The sequence below is a fragment of the Porites lutea genome, chromosome 3 (genome assembly GCF_958299795.1).
Source record: "Porites lutea chromosome 3, jaPorLute2.1, whole genome shotgun sequence".
NCBI lineage: Eukaryota > Metazoa > Cnidaria > Anthozoa > Scleractinia > Poritidae > Porites > Porites lutea.
This window is the reverse complement of record NC_133203.1, coordinates 26692980-26710510: the sequence shown is the minus strand read 5'-3', so window position 1 is coordinate 26710510 and position 17531 is coordinate 26692980. Positions and strand designations below refer to the sequence as shown.

General features: G+C 40.7%; 1 protein-coding gene across 3 annotated transcripts in view; it reads left to right on the top strand.

Moving 5' to 3' along the window:
- The window catches only part of LOC140930793 (integrin beta-PS-like), a 38732-nt gene that overhangs the window by 11532 nt on the left and 9669 nt on the right, over nt 1–17531 (top strand). For 2 of the 3 annotated variants that reach the window (XM_073380505.1, XM_073380507.1), the window contains exons 9-22: nt 241–330; nt 1909–1995; nt 2430–2504; nt 2849–2953; nt 3998–4096; nt 4827–4900; nt 6135–6189; nt 6554–6606; nt 7194–7278; nt 8988–9058; nt 10002–10061; nt 11350–11412; nt 13155–13233; nt 13501–13591. In XM_073380505.1, coding sequence (XP_073236606.1) covers nt 241–330; nt 1909–1995; nt 2430–2504; nt 2849–2953; nt 3998–4096; nt 4827–4900; nt 6135–6189; nt 6554–6606; nt 7194–7278; nt 8988–9058; nt 10002–10061; nt 11350–11412; nt 13155–13233; nt 13501–13591 — 1087 coding nt within the window. The remainder of the gene's footprint in view (nt 1–240; nt 331–1908; nt 1996–2429; nt 2505–2848; nt 2954–3997; nt 4097–4826; nt 4901–6134; nt 6190–6553; nt 6607–7193; nt 7279–8987; nt 9059–10001; nt 10062–11349; nt 11413–13154; nt 13234–13500; nt 13592–17531) is intronic. The other variant, XM_073380506.1, reaches the window with a different exon arrangement.

Here is a 17531-nt window from a genome sequence, read left to right as displayed (position 1 = left end):
GCTACACTCCTGTTTGATGGCTGGCATATTTTGAAAAATGTCCTTTTTTCTCCTATGACCTATATTCTATTAGTGGTATTGTAATGTACCTTGTAGTATGTCTGACAACCAATATACAGTTTTAGACTGCCAAATGGTAACTTCGAAAACAATTTAGCTTGAGGCACTGAACACTCAGTCTGTAAGTCTTTTCAACTAGATTTAGCCACATTGTTATAATACTGATTATTAATATTATAGAGAACAGTCGAGCGAGTGAATATTTCAGGAAATGTGGATAACCCTGAGGGAACAATGGATGCTCTTATGCAGATCGCAGTGTGTCCCAAAGTAGGTAACCATAATTATTTATTCGGTTAAAGTGCCTATCACCCGTATTCAGTTATATTAAATTTCGAACATTTATGTAGTTTAAAGAACTTTTGCGAAGAAATAAAAGTTATTTTGCGTTTCAACACACTTTTATCGAAGGACGAAATCGGCAATTTGAGGCTAATTTCCCGCCATATTTATTCAAAAAGGAGTGATTGAGAGACTGGGCACTAAATGCTTGTGACGTCAACCCGGTATATTGTAGCCAATCGGTTATCGCCAAGATAACGGGTTGACGTCACATGTTACTCGGCCCAGTCTCCCATAAGGCGCGTTTTTTACCTCGTGAACCGGGATTTTGATCGCTTGTTAAAAATCGAGATTGAGCTCAAGTCCCATTCTATTGCTTGTTTTTGCATGTTATATGTTTCTGCTTCTTAAAAAGAAAGATATTGGCTATGGGTTATAGCACTTTAAACGCCGCCTTCGATTAAACGCTGGAGATGGAAGCAAAATTACCAATTAACGCCGCCCTCGAATAAACGCCGCCCTCGAATAAACGCCGTTCCATATCAAAAGAATGCGGCGTATTTTCGAGGATAATGAGAAAAAGTCGATACAACTTGGTAATCCACACCATCCACACAATTGTGATTCTATCTCAGTAAAATAAGAGAGATTCTGGAACCTTAAAAGTACATAGTATTTAAAAATGATTTACAGTAACTATTGTCAGTGATTTAAGAAAAGTGATTTTGAAACAAACGCCGGCCTTGAATAAACGCCGCATCGGAAACGTTGAAAATTTAATAAACGCCGCGGCGTTTAATCGAATAAATACGGTATCGGCAATAAAACTTTCCAGCAAAGGTGCATAATTATTATTTTACAATATTAAACTTGCAACAAAGTTTAGGAGTTGCCTGTTTTATTTTGGCGATGACCTGTGACATGGTTACACCATAAGGATTTTGTTCACAGTCTGAAACGAATGATGAATGTTGGAGACTTTATTTGAATGGTTACATGTACGTCGTATGATTTTATTTATATCCACTGATGGACCCAATATTTTATAACTATCCTATTCAGTAAAATATTGCCTATTTAATGTACTGTTGAAACCTGTTAACTCGAAACTCTAAAGGAAAGGAAAGCTTTTGGTGTTAGGGGGTGTCTAAGTACTATCAAGGTTAATTGAGTATTTAATTTTCCATGTTAATAATTGATTGTTTGCCAATGTTTCATTACTTCTGAGTGCAGTGTAAATTAAACTTATCTCATCAGAGGCTGTAACATGATTAAGCATTCTTATTCTGATGATCTGATATGTTCTTTGCACTTATTAACATGAAATTACTGTAGTGTAAGCTTTAGTATTTTTACCGAGTACACGACAAGAATAGCGAATTGGATGGCATCTGTGGTGTGTCGCAAGAGCCAGAATTCAATTTGTCAGGGTAAATTTAAATCAAGGTGTTGGAGATTTAGTTCGACTTAGCAGGGAGTTTGAGTGATCGCAGTTCAAGTTAGCGGGTTTGTACTGTAGCATTTGGTCAGTCCTCGATTCGTGACTCCATGTTTTGATCTTGGCAGGAAATAGGATGGACCGACAAGCAGTCAGCTCGAAGACTAGTTATTGTTATAACGGATGCTGGTTATCATGTTGCTGGTGACGGTTTGGTATGTTATTGTTAAAGATTAAAGTTATTGCTATACATTGTAGTTTGGCCGTTTGCAGGGTAGACCACTAGTAGTCCCCCATTGTCCTCAGGGATAGTAGAGCGAGCGAAAAGCGAGCGCACGTGAAAATCACCCCACGTGAGTTCACGCGCGCTAGAGTTTCGCTCGCTCTGCTATCCCTGAGGACAAATGGGGGACTACTCGTAGTCTATTTGCAGGGCAAATATGACCCTTTTGGCCCGGTCCCGGGAATCGAACCCACGACGTCCTGCCCTGCAGTCAAGCGCCCTACCGACTGAGCTAATCCTGCTGTGGTTATGAGAAAAAAAATCTTCTTGGTTACGATAAAGAATTTTTAATTCAGTATCAGTAATTATTGATTCATTATTATTAATTAATAATTGCTTTATTTTTGTTGTTGTTGTTGTGTGCAGCTCGGTGGAGTGGTAAAACCAAATGATGGACACTGTTACACAGCAAATGGGCGATATACAGCATCAACAATTATGGTAAGGCAGTCAAACTCTCTTGCGGTCAGTTCTTTTTGGTACGTCGACGTCAAAATCCTCACTTTGAACTTAATATTGGACAAGATGCAATGCAAACATTTTGTTAATCAAACTAGAAACAGATTATTTCCTAGTATTTTGGAGCAACATGTCGCACAGGGGGTCAATTAAACAGGGGACGTTTATTAGAGACGAGCGTCTAATACAACCTTAAAAGCATAGGGGAGCGTGTATTGGACAAGACGAGTGTATTTGAAAGAGGGCGATTATTAAATCACTAAACAGTAATGTGACTGTTGCTAGTGGATTTACTAAAGTCATCATATAATTTGTTTACTAAACAGGACTATCCATCTCCTGGATTTCTCAAGAAAATTCTGATAGATGAACAAGTGTCGCCAATCTTTGCTATCAACCAAAACAAGTCAGAAGTCTTCAAACAATTTGAGGTGAATTTCATTACCGTCTCCACGCCCTTGTTCCTCGGCAGTTTCAGGATATGAAGGGATTTTTCATGTAACAGTTGTCATCTTGCTATGTTACCGAGGCAGGATACATAAGAGAGCTTTAGGTTCGAGGACGATGACGACTACAAGTAGTCGAGTACGAGATTTTCTAAATGCCAAGTAGTGCACGCGTGTCAACCAAAGTCATTTTCGCGGGAAAACGTGTTTGCTGTCGTCATTCTACAACGGATTTTAGCGAGAATGTCCTAGTGGCGGGAACAAGTTATCAAATGTAAAAAGTTTTATCATTTTGCCATCGGCAGAGGGCTGAACCTCCTTCATTATAAATAACCGTACTAACTTTTTCCGGGTGCTTTTTTTTTTTAAGAACACGTGCAAAAACTTTAAGTTTAATCTCGAAACTCCTAGTACTCGTTCGCGTCCTCAAGTCTAAAGCTCTTTAGTAACTCAGTCGGTAGAGCGCCTGACTGCAGAGCGGGAGGTCTTGGGTTCGATTCCTGGGGCCGGGCCAATACTCAGGGTCTAGCCTGCCTGCAAGTTCCCCTTTTTGTCAATATAAGTAGCGTTTAATTAAACTGATGTAGCCATAAGGTGTGTCGGTTTCAAATGTATTACTTAAACACCCTTTTAAACAGCAAAATGGCAAATTTCCCTATCCTTTGGTATACTATCTCGCGAAATTCATACCCCTTTATACACAGGAAGCCTGAAAAAAAGCACCCCTTTTGGGTGAACCCTCACATGGAGTTTCCGCTCGAGGGTAGGGGCGTGGGGGGCACCGCACGGTAATCCCTTTTTTCTGTCGATATCCATACGATTTCCAAAGTTGCATGCCATCTGGTTATGAAGAATAAGAACTGGAATTTACTCCAATTGGAAATGGGGAAATATTTTCAAAGAATAATAACAATTTTTTTTTAGATTACTGTGAAAGGTTTGAACCTAGGATTCACTTCATAAGTACGTTTATCCGGACGATCATACTCAGCCTACTTATGAATATTTACATATTAATTGTTTATTTAGGAATTAGTTCATTTTTTTGGCGATGAGTCTGGAGCCGTGGCAGCCTTGTTAAAGGAAGATTCTTCTAACATTGTTCAGCTCATAAGACAAGCTTATGAGGTGAGTTTATGTTAATCTGCTTTGTTTTAGGGACTCTTTTTTTAAGCTAGCGAGCATTAAGCCCCTTGATTCCCAGTGGTCCTTGAGCCTGAGTTAGTAATCGCCGATAAAAAGTTGCCTTTTTTTTATTTGCGCATTGAAGTAAATACCCGCGTATAAGAGCCTAACAATTCAGAACCCATTTATAGGTATTGTTACCGGTAGTAAAGGTCTATAGTTATTTCCTATAGTTGTATTTCGGTAAGCTGCAGGTGCTTTATGAGCCAAGCAAGGTGAACGTGACATTTTGCGCGAAGCGCGAGACTAGCGCCAATCTTCCCCTCGTCTCGTGCTTCACGCAAAATGCCGCATTCGCCTCGCTTGGCTCATAAAGCGCTTGCTATGCCGGCTTTATTTCGGAGAATAATCAATCTGGAACCCTCCCTCCAATCCTGCACACTCCCACCCACCCTCCCTTCCTTACGATAGTTGGCGTATGTGTTGCCTTCTACAGGTAGCTTGAGCATTAGCACTGCATCACGAAGGGGGAATAGGGAAAATAAAGTTTGCAATACTTTCTTTTTGAAGTAGATGGTGTTGGAAAAGTTTGGAAAGCGGTGAGGACAAAGTGTCCAGACGGGTTTTACGCCGACTGTAACCAGGGCTCAATACTTTGATCGTGTAACTAATTTCTTTTACAGGCCTGCCGCTGCTATGAAGTAAATAAGAATGTTTTAAAATTTCCTTTCAGAAAATTGCGCAAACACAAACAATCCGTGACACAGCACCCGAAGGAGTCAAAGTAAACTACACTGCATATTGTCCGTAAGTTTACTGTTCTTCAAGCGTTATTTATCGTTATCGTTATTTAGCGTTATTTATCGTAATTAACCCTACTTCTACCCCTGTTAATGGCCAAGTCGGAAACCCAAAAAATGCAATTATCTTCTTTGAACTCTTTCAATCCCAGAAGTTACCGTTGTCAAAATTCAACCCCGGCAAAATCTCTAAATTTCATTTTGTAAAATGCTATTATAAAAATAATAAGTAAGATAGTACGCGCGTTCTGATTGGTTAAAAACCTATGGTTTATTGTGCCGGTAAACTCATAGAAAACTGAAACATGCTTGTAAGTTATTTTATAAAAGCAATAGATCGAGACAAAAGGCGAGTGATTTACAAGCTTTTCTCGTGTTCTCTCAACATCCCGCGTGTGTTATCACGCCGGTAAACCCATAGAAAGTGTGGTCTATTGCTTAAAAAAAATAAAAAATTAAAATAGCACCTACTAAATTAAAGTACTGCCAAAAAGGATTTATTGGAATGATCACACCAAATGTTTTCGTCAACAGACTCAGAAGTTAGAACCATCGTTCAAGACTCGTTATTCATTCTGGGAGTGACATTGTTAACAAACTGAAAACCGTTTCTCTGTAGTATATTCACTTATAGCAGTTTCATTCTCTTGCCGGTATTTCCTTGGGCCTTCCTTATCATTTGTTGGACCAAAAAGTAGTCAAATTCAAAAAATAGTTCAGTTCAAAGTGAAAATAAGTTTTGTTTGCATGAGAATAAGCACTCATTTTCATATTCAGGGCTCAAAAACAGCTTCAATTGTCGCTTGCCACTTCTTGCTGGTCTAAGTAACTGTTTTTGTTAATGGATGACTTGTCTGGGACAAGTAAGCGGAAAAAGTTACTCAGTGCCCATGAAGAAAATCTACTTGTCTCTAGCCTGCGAGCAAGCTCTCCTTTTGGGGAATGTCGTGAAAAGTAGACGCGCGAGAGGCACGCGAGAGGTACGCGAGAGGAGACGCGAAAGCTCGCTTGCGTGTTCTCGCGCGGCTCGCGAAGGAGATCGAGCTTGCTCACAGGGTAACTTTTCCCGGACTACCAGACGGCACTTAAGCCTTGGACTTAGCCTCGCTTTAAAACAGAGGCTTTGGGTAACTCGGAGTAGCCTATTGCTTTATGTCCTTGTTCTTTAATTGTGCAAATTTTGCTTTCTGTCATCATTAGTATGTTTGATTTAGTTCCTAATTGATGTCTTTTGTTCTAAGAAATGGCAAACTAGTTGGATCAAGGACTTGTACAGGTGTTCAGATAGGACAAGAAGTGAGTTTTTTGAATATATTTTTAGTTCTCTTAATCACCTTTGAAGTTAACTCAAGGGCTGGAGGAGAATGGGCATAAGTTACAATTTTTATTTTCTGTCGAAATCTAAATCACTTTATTAGTCTACTTTACGCATAGTTTGGTTGTAACATAAAACACTCAGTTCAATAATAGTTTTTGAAACAAAAGGTACAATCTTCAAGCAATATTTTTGTAACAAGTGAACTAACATAAGCAAAGCATAACGTATTTCTTGAATTGAAAAGTTGACAGAACAAAAAAACCAAGGGTACATTCCCTCTTTTATTTGCTGGCATTTCGTGGGTTTAAGAACAGAAGAATTTAAGCAGTCATTTAATTGCAGGTGTCTTTTGAGGTTTCGGTGACTGTGGAAGACTGTAACCTCAAAGAGAAAAGGTATGCATCGTCTTAAAACATTCGGCAAACCTAATTTGATTTATTATCGATGGAGATGATAAGGGAAGCCGACTAAGATATGAAAGGGATAGTAGGATGGTCTTATATGTTACCCTAAGTTAAAAGATAAGACAGATAATTATGAGCTAACTAAAGTATATAAAACTAGGATAAGAACATTTCAAAAAGTGTGTACAATGAATAAATAAAGTGTCGCAAAAAAAAATGCTAATGAATAACACAGGTACGGTATTTCCTCGAATAATAGCCAGGGGCGATTATTTCTTTTTTTTCCCTCTCCAAAAGGGGGCGATTATTCGAGGGAGGCGTCTCTCGAAAGCCCCGGTAACTGTTCAGGCCCGAAATTTGGGTCCTACAAAGCAAACCAGTCCATTTTGTTTTGATAAGTGATGGTTATATATCATGTTGTCTGCAAAACTGTTAAAACCTCTCTCTTGAATATAAAATAGCTTTTTAGGCCTGTTAATTATCGGGACTTTCGAGGAAGGGGGCCCCTGGCCTGTGTTATCTACAAAGGTGTTAGTTGATGTGTAACTGCTGATTGAAATGCTTTCTTTCTGAAACAGCTTTTCTTTGGTGACGCCGTTTGGTAATGTGGACATAAACCTGGATTTTGTCTGCAGCTGCCAGTGCGAAAAAGAGGAGGAAAAAGTATGTACACATTACAACATAAATAGGTTGAGTATGATCGTCCGGGTAAACCTAGGCCGTAGTCCTGAATAGGCTGTTGTTGTTGACCGTGACTGACGTTTCGACAACCTGTGCGGTAGTCATCTTCAGAGTCAAAGTGAGTTGTATTACGTCATTTGATGGTATTGAACTCTGGTTATTGACCTGATTGGTCAATTAATTTGCGATGTTATTGGTCGTCTGTCAGTTAACAATACGAATCTTCACAGCCAATAACATCACGACTTAATTGACCAATAAGGTCAGTAACCTACCATCTACTCACGTGATACAACTCGCTTTGACTCCAAAGATGACTACCGCACAGGTTGTCGAAACGTCAGTCACTGTTAACAACAACAGTCCTATTCAGGACTACGTTCACTCTGTCGATCATGCTCAACCTACTTATGAACAGACTCCTGTGTTCAAACCTTTGACACACATTAAAAATTATTGAATTTTACATCATGTAAATGGTAAGTACAGATGTACCCCTGTTCATTAGCAGACTGAGAATATAACACAAGTCCCTGGTATCCTTTGACGGTTTGAAAGTGAATTCCTTGACCTTTCCATGCCTTGACCGTGGCAACTTTACTGGAAAAACCGGACATTCCGGTTGGAAAGTCAAATGGTTCGCGGCATTCCATCTGGGAAGCTTCGGGAAGTATGGGCTGTGATTTGAGACGATGCAATTGTTCTGCTATCTACAGTCTGCTCAGCTGATTTAGATATAGCCTGAATTTCATCCGATTACTTCGAGTCGTTATTACTCGCTCAGTAACGTCTGAATGTGCCAGCCGTTAATGCCGTCCAGTGACGTCACTACTCCTTTGCTTTAATTCATGCAAAAAGTTAAACACGATTTTCAAGTGGCAAACCAAGAATATCGTTTGGAAAAGTCTGCATGATACAGAATGGCTTTACTTTTTCGATCTTAATTCAGGGTTAACGTTCAAACTATCAACTGCATGAAGTACTCTGAACCGGTTGTAATTCCATAATCAAACTCGGTGGCCATCATGCAATGAAATAGATACACACACGGAACAATTAGTTAACACTTAGGCTAATTTAGATATACTTTATAGCGGGTCTTTCTCTCACCACGCCAAATTCTATAGTTTTATGGTTATGCACAAGATTTCACCCGAATGGTGTGTGTAAATTGTAGGCATCCCCCAGGTTTCCTGAAGAAAAATATTAGAAGATGTATTTGTTAAGAAAATTATTCTGTACTGGAATTATTTTGGCACTACTCTTGCAAACGTGATTAGATAAAAATGTAAGGAGATATAAATCAATGGCATTCAAAGGAAGCTGTAAATAACCAAGCTTAAAATTCACCGTCTCTCATTCCTTCATCATACCGTACGATCTCGACATTGCTGATCCTAGCAGTATGTTGGACGCGTGTCAAACATGAACCTAGTATATGGCCTCGCTCTCCATGACCTCGCCGTAACTCAGAGGACAGAGTGCCCACTCGGTGTTAGGAAGGTCATAGGTTCGAATCCTTTCGGAGACTCAGAGTTTTTCTTTCTCCCACGCTCGTGACATGCTGATTATTACATTTTCAGAAGCTGAAAATAATTGTTTAGAGGCCAGAAAATAGCCGGTGTAAATCAGACCGATTTTCTCCCTGTTTTGTTTATCTCTCAAGACGTTTGTGTTTTATTTTCTTTTAGGAGAAGTCCAGTCCACATTGTAGTGGAAATGGAACATTAACCTGTGGACAGTGTATTTGTAACAAAGGATGGTAAGTCTGTCAGTTACAGCTAATAAGTTGATTTTTGTGGCTCGTGGTGTTGTGCAAGACCACACGTTAGTGCCTAGGTCCACAATCAGTGCACAATGTAAAAAACAACAGTCTACTGTGAACAAGCCCTCTTTGTTGTATAAGTTCAATTAAATTCCGACCGATGCCATATTTCCAGAGGGAAATATGGAGAGAAGGAAAAAGCTCCCCTCCCTCCCCCCGTTGTTTTTTCCCCTCCCTCTCCCTCTCCTTGCATTTTCTTTCCGTTTGCTCCGACCCACACCTTACCAGAGAGTCTCTTGGATTCAGAGTCTTTCAAATTAACTATAAAAGAAGATACTTTGGAACTAAATCCTTTCGAAGCGCTTTTGTTTGAGTCGTAGATCCCAGTAGCGAAGATCTTTGGTTCAAGCTTTGTATAAGACGGCTTTTTTTCCAAACGTAATTCGTGGTAAAGTGCTTCGTTGCCAAGTTTAATGTTGCTCTTTTCTCTTTGTTTTGAGCGTTTCAAAGAATAGGTTTTTTCACTTTCGAAGACACGTGAATTATAGACGTAGATTCCTGACTTGCTATAGTTTTTTCGTCTGTATTTCTAGCCGATTTTTTGACGTAACGAAATTTTTTGTCATTTAAGTGGAAAAGGGTCCAAAGGCAGGTTTTTTGCGCGTAAGAAGCTCGAAAATCACACTAACGAAGGAAAAGAAAGAGCGACGGGGAAGAAAGGAGAAGAAGAGAAAACAGATAGTTTTGGTAGATTTGTCTTTTTCTTTCGCCGAGATAGTTTTTGGCCGAAAAAAAAAGAGACCGTTTGAAGGATGAGATCTATCCATTCGGCTAGATATGAAATTTTCTGGTGTGACCATTCAAGTAAAGCGTTTTTTGCCCTAGTACCCTTTCGCACAAAGTAGTTATTTACAATGATTTGTGTTATTTTATTTTATAGGGATGGTAGAAAATGCCAGTGCACGGAGGAGTCAAAACTGTTGCCAAACCAGTGTATAAAGTATGGTTTGATCACGCCTCAGTCATTTAGTTTGAGACCAGTACAGAATCTTCACGGGTCGCGGGATTCGCGCCGTTTGTCCGTGACCCGTGACCCGCGAAGATACTGAGTCACTACTATTGGAGAGGCCCTTTTTTAACTAGTAAATTTTACAAGGGGTTGTATTGAGCACCAATGTAGATTTGAACGGAAGATCTGATAATTTGGCAGGTCATATTAAGTTGAGCTGTTCAGGTTTTTTGTTATCTGATATAGTTGAATCACCCACGCTCAATTAAAATAACCAAGAAACATTACAAATGTAATCTCATTTTTTGTAATGAATGTTTTTCTAGAATCATTAATTTAACGAGTGATAAAATTATGAAAAACTGACGGCGTTTCGCCCTCGGCCTAACGACATAATCGGGTCAATACTTATGAGAGTCAGCTAAAAGTCTATGTATAAATGCGTAAAACAAACAAGAGATGAGAAAACCTAAACGATACAAATTAATTTTCCATTTAGTAAAGACTTTTATTTAAATATAGTAATCATTCAGTCAGTAAATGAATAAAAAGCACAGACGCCGTGCAAGTAACAATTAGGATTTGTCTTTGCCTTAAGAGTTGAACTACTTTTAGACTGTTCCAGTCCTCTTAGCCTGCGATCACAGACGTGTTTCCGGTCGTCGCTTCTTTCTCCGGGTGGGGAGAAGCGACCACCGGAAAATCGTCTGTGTTCGCAGGTTACAGTTTCCTATTTTTCCCTACGATCGTCGAGATCGTGCGCTTTGCGTTACATGACCACATGTAGCAGAGTACGTTACATGCGGCTATGTTTGTATCAAATGTTCCGAGGCAAGCCTGGAGATGAGTCTCAAATTTACCTAGGGTGCAGAGGACGGTTTGGGAGGAGTTTCTCGCCGATCTCCCCCACTCTCCTCCCCCCCCCCCCCCCCCCCCTAAAGATGGCCGTCCGTAGCACAAAGGCGAAAGCACTTGCCCGATCGCGACGGTCTTACGGAAAACTAGGACACTCCTGAATAGTCTACCCTACTTTTATAACCATATAACTTAATTGTCGCCTACCTTGACGATGAGAACATGTCACTGTAAACCTTGATTCTAATTTCCACAGCTGTCTTAAATCTGTGTATATTTTGCAACCGGATTGACTAATGTTTATTACGTAATTTATTAAATATAATGTAAGTATAGTACCGCCTTGATTGTTCTAACCGACATCGTTAAAGTTAATGATGATTTAAGATTGTATTGCATGTATATGTGTGTGATGTGTCTTCAGATTGAATCAAACTACTTTGTTTACGGCAGAAGGAAAGTTTCTCAATATAAACTCGACAGCAAAGTGAGTATAAACTACAAGGAAAGGGATTGTCTCGTTCACTCACCTAAAACTGTTTGGAAGTTATAAATACTTTCTTATCATGAACCGGATGTAGCTTACTTGATCACCATAAACGTATACCGTAACTGTTATAGATAAGTAAAGCTTGACAAAGTATAACTTGTTTTAAATTTCATTTAATTAAACAATTGTTTAATTCCCCAGCTTTTAAAAAGAAAGAAATATCTAATATTAAACTCGTAAAAATAACCTGACGACGAAAATTAATCAAGTTCCTCCCAGCTCAGGAAGAAAACTTACGATAAATTCCTTAAATAAATCCAGTGGTCTGTTCTACAAAGTTGTTATGTACGGGTTTGTCTCAGAGACCTAGATCCATTTAAAATAGACATTGATATCGGATAAGTCGTTTCAATCTCTTAACGGCCTAGGCCAAACCTCGAACTTTTCATGACACGAACCAAACTCTAAATTAAGTCAACCTAAATTAAAGTTAAAATCGTGTGTTAAGTCAAACGTCGAACTTAGGACACGTCCAACCAAGCAACTGAATCAGACAATTAAGTTCGTCGTATATGAACATCGCCGTTTGTCCCGGAGACGATCTTCAGACGTTCTATCCGTCTGAAGCAGACGGATAGAACGTGTTATTATAAGATCCAAACTCATTCAGACGACCGTAACTCAGCTAGACGTCGAACTTTTCATGAACTTAACTCAGTAAGTTGGTTCGTCCCATTAAAAGTTCGATGTTTGTCTTAGGTCTAACATTTCTGGGAACGATCGAGCCGATAGATGAAAACCAGCCTGTATACAGTGTATACACCAGGAGCTATAAACGGAGTAGTTTCCTACCCCGATTATGGTTCTTGTATACACTTAGTTCTATCCTGGCGATTGCCTTCGTGCCAACCATCTGGATTGTCTCGCATCAGAGCAGACACATTTCCATATGATCGTCTTGATCGTTTGAACACACTTTGAAGCAACTCGCGCAATCGAGACGAAACCAACGATTAATGTAACGACCAGGCCTTAATTTTACCCCTCAAGGATAACACAGGACACTCTTGGGAATAATCTGCTCTAAAATGGACACCTTTCTACGACAGAGACTTCCTAGTCTATAAGGTGGAGGTCTGTAAAATACGGACACCTGTCTAAGATCACGCCCTTTCTAAGGGGCACCTCTCTCTGATGGACAGCTTTCTAAGCTAGATGATCAGCTCTTACAGGTACCAGGATGTTACTGCGAAAACCTGCGTTTGACCATATCTCGTGTCCAGGCTATTCTGCGCCTTGTCCTGCCCTCTTGTCACATATCATTGGGAAGTTTAAGTAACCACGAAGTGGACGTCAGTGGAAACATCTAGAAAAATGAACTGAAGCTTTATCACGTTTATTCAGACCTGATCAATCTCTCAGATCTTTTTTCTGGAGTTAAATTGTTGAGGACTGTATCTAGATTCAAAAAGAGATAGGAAAATTGGTCGTCGTGCACTCACGTCTTCTATAAAACTTCCCATTTAATAGGAAGTTTCACGTCGTAGTCATGCGGTGGACGTCTAAGAAATTTACACGAGAAAGTGTGATTCACGTGTAGGGCTGTTGTTCGGCTCCGTTTTTCACGTTTTCGTTGTTGGCGTCGTCGGGGTTGTTTAAGCTTCCTATTGTCTTTGTTAAATCTGTCCATCCGGGGTTAAAGGATGCGTCATATTGACAGTGCTTTATGTTGTCTATAGGGACAATAAAACTGATGATCAGGAGTGTAGTGGGTTAGGTACCTGCCTCTGTGGGGACTGTGTCTGCACTAAGCAAGGGGTAAGTAGCTCTGTTTGCTATGACACGCTGAACTGGATCCCAGTATCTCTCTTCTTTTGGTCTAAGAGACACACTGGGACACAGTTCATGTACGTTTGGGTCTGTTGTCATTCTCTGTGAATCTCTCCTCTCCAGAAAGGCCTCTCTTTTTAAAGGAGGAAAATCATTTAGCGACGTCAGGGTTCTCTAAGTCACCTGGGAGACTTCATAGAGGATACACTGCAGTAAAAAATTCCTTTCTAACAAGTGCTGTATTTGCGTTTTTAGCTTCGCCCTGGAGAGATAGTGAATGGTAAATACTGTGAATGCAGCAACATGGATTGTCCCAAAGACCCTGATTCTGGCCTATTATGCGGCGGTAAGGCAAACTTATTGCATCAAACCTTAAATCCCATACAGCAACATGCATAATCTCCCCACCGTTTGTCTTATATGTCACATTATACTTTTGAATTACTTGTGGGTGATTCTTCCCAAAATGTTCCACCACTGGTGTAGTCAAGACCCGTTAATACGGACGCTGGTGGGCCATAGAAAGTGTCCGTATTAACTGGGTGTCTGTATTAAGCGGGTTGAATAAAGGAGAAAATTTAAGGGCTTAGCTTTCTGTCCCCAGGGAAAAAGCAAACTGTCCGTAATAATGAGGTGTCCGTATTAAGCGGGTGTCCGTAGAGTGAGGTTTGACAGTATTTTAGGCATCCTACTGAATCAAGGCTTTTTTCTTCAATGATCATTTTCGCTTCTCTCAAGACCTTAACATTTGATTGGGCAGTGTTATGTAAGGAGAAATTAGCTGCTCGTGCCTTTTATAGCTTTGATTTGTTTGGTTATATCGATTTTATTTTCCATGGTAGAAGGTGACTAACTTGGACCCTTGCTCATTGGGCAAGTGCGCTTTAACCCTTTAATTCCTAAGATCAAAATTTGAATTCTTTTTTGTTGCCTCTATTTGAATAAAACGATTTCTTGCATAAATCAACTGTATTTACGAAACATAAACATGATGAACAAACTACAAGAATTTTACAACGCAAGCGAAAACACACATGTCGAAAAAACTAAAGGGGGGTCCGAGCCCCTGAAGACTAACTTAGGGCCTAGTTCCCACGCGTCCGAACAATCTAACAGAATATAAAATTTCAGTTCCGAACATCCTCCCGCCCGATGCAGGGAGTGCATCTTCAAATTGATCAATAATGTTCCCATCAAGTTCAATAATTGTCAAAGTTCCTTTGGCAGTTCAATCAAGTTCAGCAGCTAGATCAGCATCACAGGCTTCAAAAAGGTGTAGCCGCTGTACTGGACGACGGGTAAGACTTCCAGATGTCAATCGCAAGGTAACTGATCGGATAAGACCATCACGACCAGGATGGGTGGCTTCCACGCGAGCACGTTTCCACTGACCTCGAGCTAAGTTATCTTCGCTAACAAGGACCAAGTCACCTTTATGTATCTCGCGACCAACTGTAAACCATTTCTTGAGGGGTATCAAAGACTTCAGGTACTCAGCATGCCAACGCTTCCAAAATCCATTGACAAGCTTTTGATGATACTGAAAACGTTTAGTGATGGCTCTAGAAGTGTGTTCCGAAACACGAGTGTCCTTAGCTGGAGACGCTTGAAGATTTCTCCCAATGAGAATCTGAGCAGGGGTAATCACGCTGTAGTCCCCAGGGTCTGCACTAAGGTAAGTAAGAGGACGGCTGTTCAGCTGTGCCTCAATTTCAGCTAAAATGGTGGTCAGCTGTTCAGCATCCAACATTGCTTTGGCAAAGATTTTCTTCAGAGGTGTCTTGACACTCTTCACAAGACGTTCATAAAACCCACCCCACCATGGGGATCTCTCCACGATATGCTTCCACTGAATCTTCCTTTCAGACAATGCGACTTGAGTTTTGTCAGCTTCAAGTACTCTCCAGCATTGCTGCAAATGTTTATTAGCACTCTTGAATGTTTTGGCATTATCTGACCAAATAATACTGCACATTCCTCTTCTTGCCACCATTCGTCTTAAGGAAAGGAGAAACCGCTCCGCAGTCATGTTGCTCACTAACTCTAAGTGTATTGCACGGGTAACTGCACAGGTAAATAGACAGATGTAAGCCTTTTCGCCACTGTCTTTTAAAAACAATGGACCAGCAAAGTCCAAACCAACATTAGTAAATGGCGGTGCAGGTTTGATCCTGTCTTCAGGAAGTGGTGCCATCTTCTGCATAAATGGCTTTGTGTGGTAATGGCGACAAACTAGGCAGTTCTTTACTGTCTGACGGACTGTTGATCTCCCTTTGATCAACCAAAATTTCTGTCGTAGGACTGATAAAGTACACTCAACGCCAGCATGGAGTTCACGGCAGTGAACATCTTCAATCAGGAGCTTCACAACAGGATGGTTGGAAGGCAAGATAATGGGATGCTTCTCCTCTTCCGGTAATGAAGACTTATGAATTCTTCCTCCAACGCGAAGTAAGCCACTAGTAGGACACAGAAATGGATTTAAATTTGCTAGCTTACTGTCCTTCAAGGGACCACCATGTTTAGCCAACGAAGCTACTTCGTCAAAACTTGTTTTCTGTACATGGGCTATCAGCCATTCTTCTGCCTCTCGTATCTCTAGTCCAGTTAAAGGAGTTGAAAGTCTCTCTTCTTCTTTCAACTTCGAGTTGCGAATGAATCTTCTGATCCATGCAACAGTTCTAAACAATCGACTGTACTTGCTGAACCTGGCGTAGTCAATAAACGGTTCTCTAGTTTGGACAACACAGCTGCCAATAGCTTTACTCTTCCTCTCCACTTGTACTGCTTCATTTGGAGACTTGGATCTTAAATCCTCTGGCCAATCCTTTTCTAACTCTTGCAACCAAGAGGGCCCCTTCCACCACAACTGACTCTCTCTAAGCTGGCTGACAGATAAGCCTCGGCTAGGTAGATCTGCTGGATTATGCGACCCTGGGCAATATCTCCAAACACTAGGATCCAACAGCGACTGAATTTCCATGACACGGTTAGCAACAAATGGTTTCCACTGTGAGGCTGATCCTCTGATCCAGTGTAAGGTGGAAGAATTGTCTGTCCAACAGACAATGCGGCTAATAGGACAGTCAATTGCATCTTTAACATAGATACACAGTCGAGCAGTTATCACTGCAGCCATTAGCTCCAAGCGAGGGAGACTAATTTTTCGCACAGGAGCAACTCTTGTCTTAGACATCACAAGGCTTGTAGACGCCTTCCCTTCTTTAGGAACAACTCTGATATAGATGGCGGTGGCATACGCAACTTCTGATGCGTCACCAAATGCGTGTAACTCCACCTTTGCATGCTGGCTTAAAGGCCAATCAATGTAACTTCTTGGAATGTGAAGCTGTTCAAGCTCTGAAAGCTCTTGAACCCACTGAACCCACTTCCTAGAGGTTTCTTCAGGTAACTCATCATCCCAACCAACACCCTGGGTCCACAGACTCTGAAGCAAAAGTTTTGACCTTACTGTAAAAGGCGAGATGAGACCAATCGGATCGAAGATCTTTGCTGCTAAAGAAGCTAGTTCTCTCTTAGTGTACAATGTCTCTGATTTCAATTTCAGAGAGTCCAATTCAATCATAAAGACAAGGCTGTCTGTTTTCGTATTCCACTTTAGACCTAAAGCTTTCGTAACTGGATGCATTCCTGGTAGTTCACTCTCCAATCTGATCAAACTATCTGATGCTCTATCTTTCTCAGGAATGGCTTGCATAACCTCAGGCGAATTGCTGGACCATTTTGTCAAATTGAAAGCTGCTTGCTCCATAAGCTGTTTTGAACTTTGCTGTAACCTCACGGCTTCACGTACAGTATCTTTCCCTGAGGCAAAGTCGTCAACATAAGTGTTCCTCAGAATTTCATCTGAAGCTTCAGGGAATGTTTCTTTCCATCTCCTTGCGTGCTCTTGAGTAGTACAGATGGCAAGGAATGGACTAGAAATAACTCCAAAAGTAACTCTTGTCATTCGATAAATCTTAGGTGTGGCATCAGGGTCCAAATCTCTCCACAGGAAACGATGTGAATCCCTATCTTCTTCTTTCAAGCCAGTCTGCAAGAACATCTTTTCAACATCACCCATGACCCCCACCTGATTCTTTCTGAAGCGCAGAAGAATTCCGACCAAATCAGGGTGCAATGCAGGGCCCGCTTCTAAGCAGCTATTTAGAGACACACCATTTACATCTCTCGCAGATGCATCAAATACAACCCTCGTCTTAGTTGTTTGCTTATCTTCTCGGATAACAGCATGATGTGGAAGGTAAAACACAGGACGCCCATCT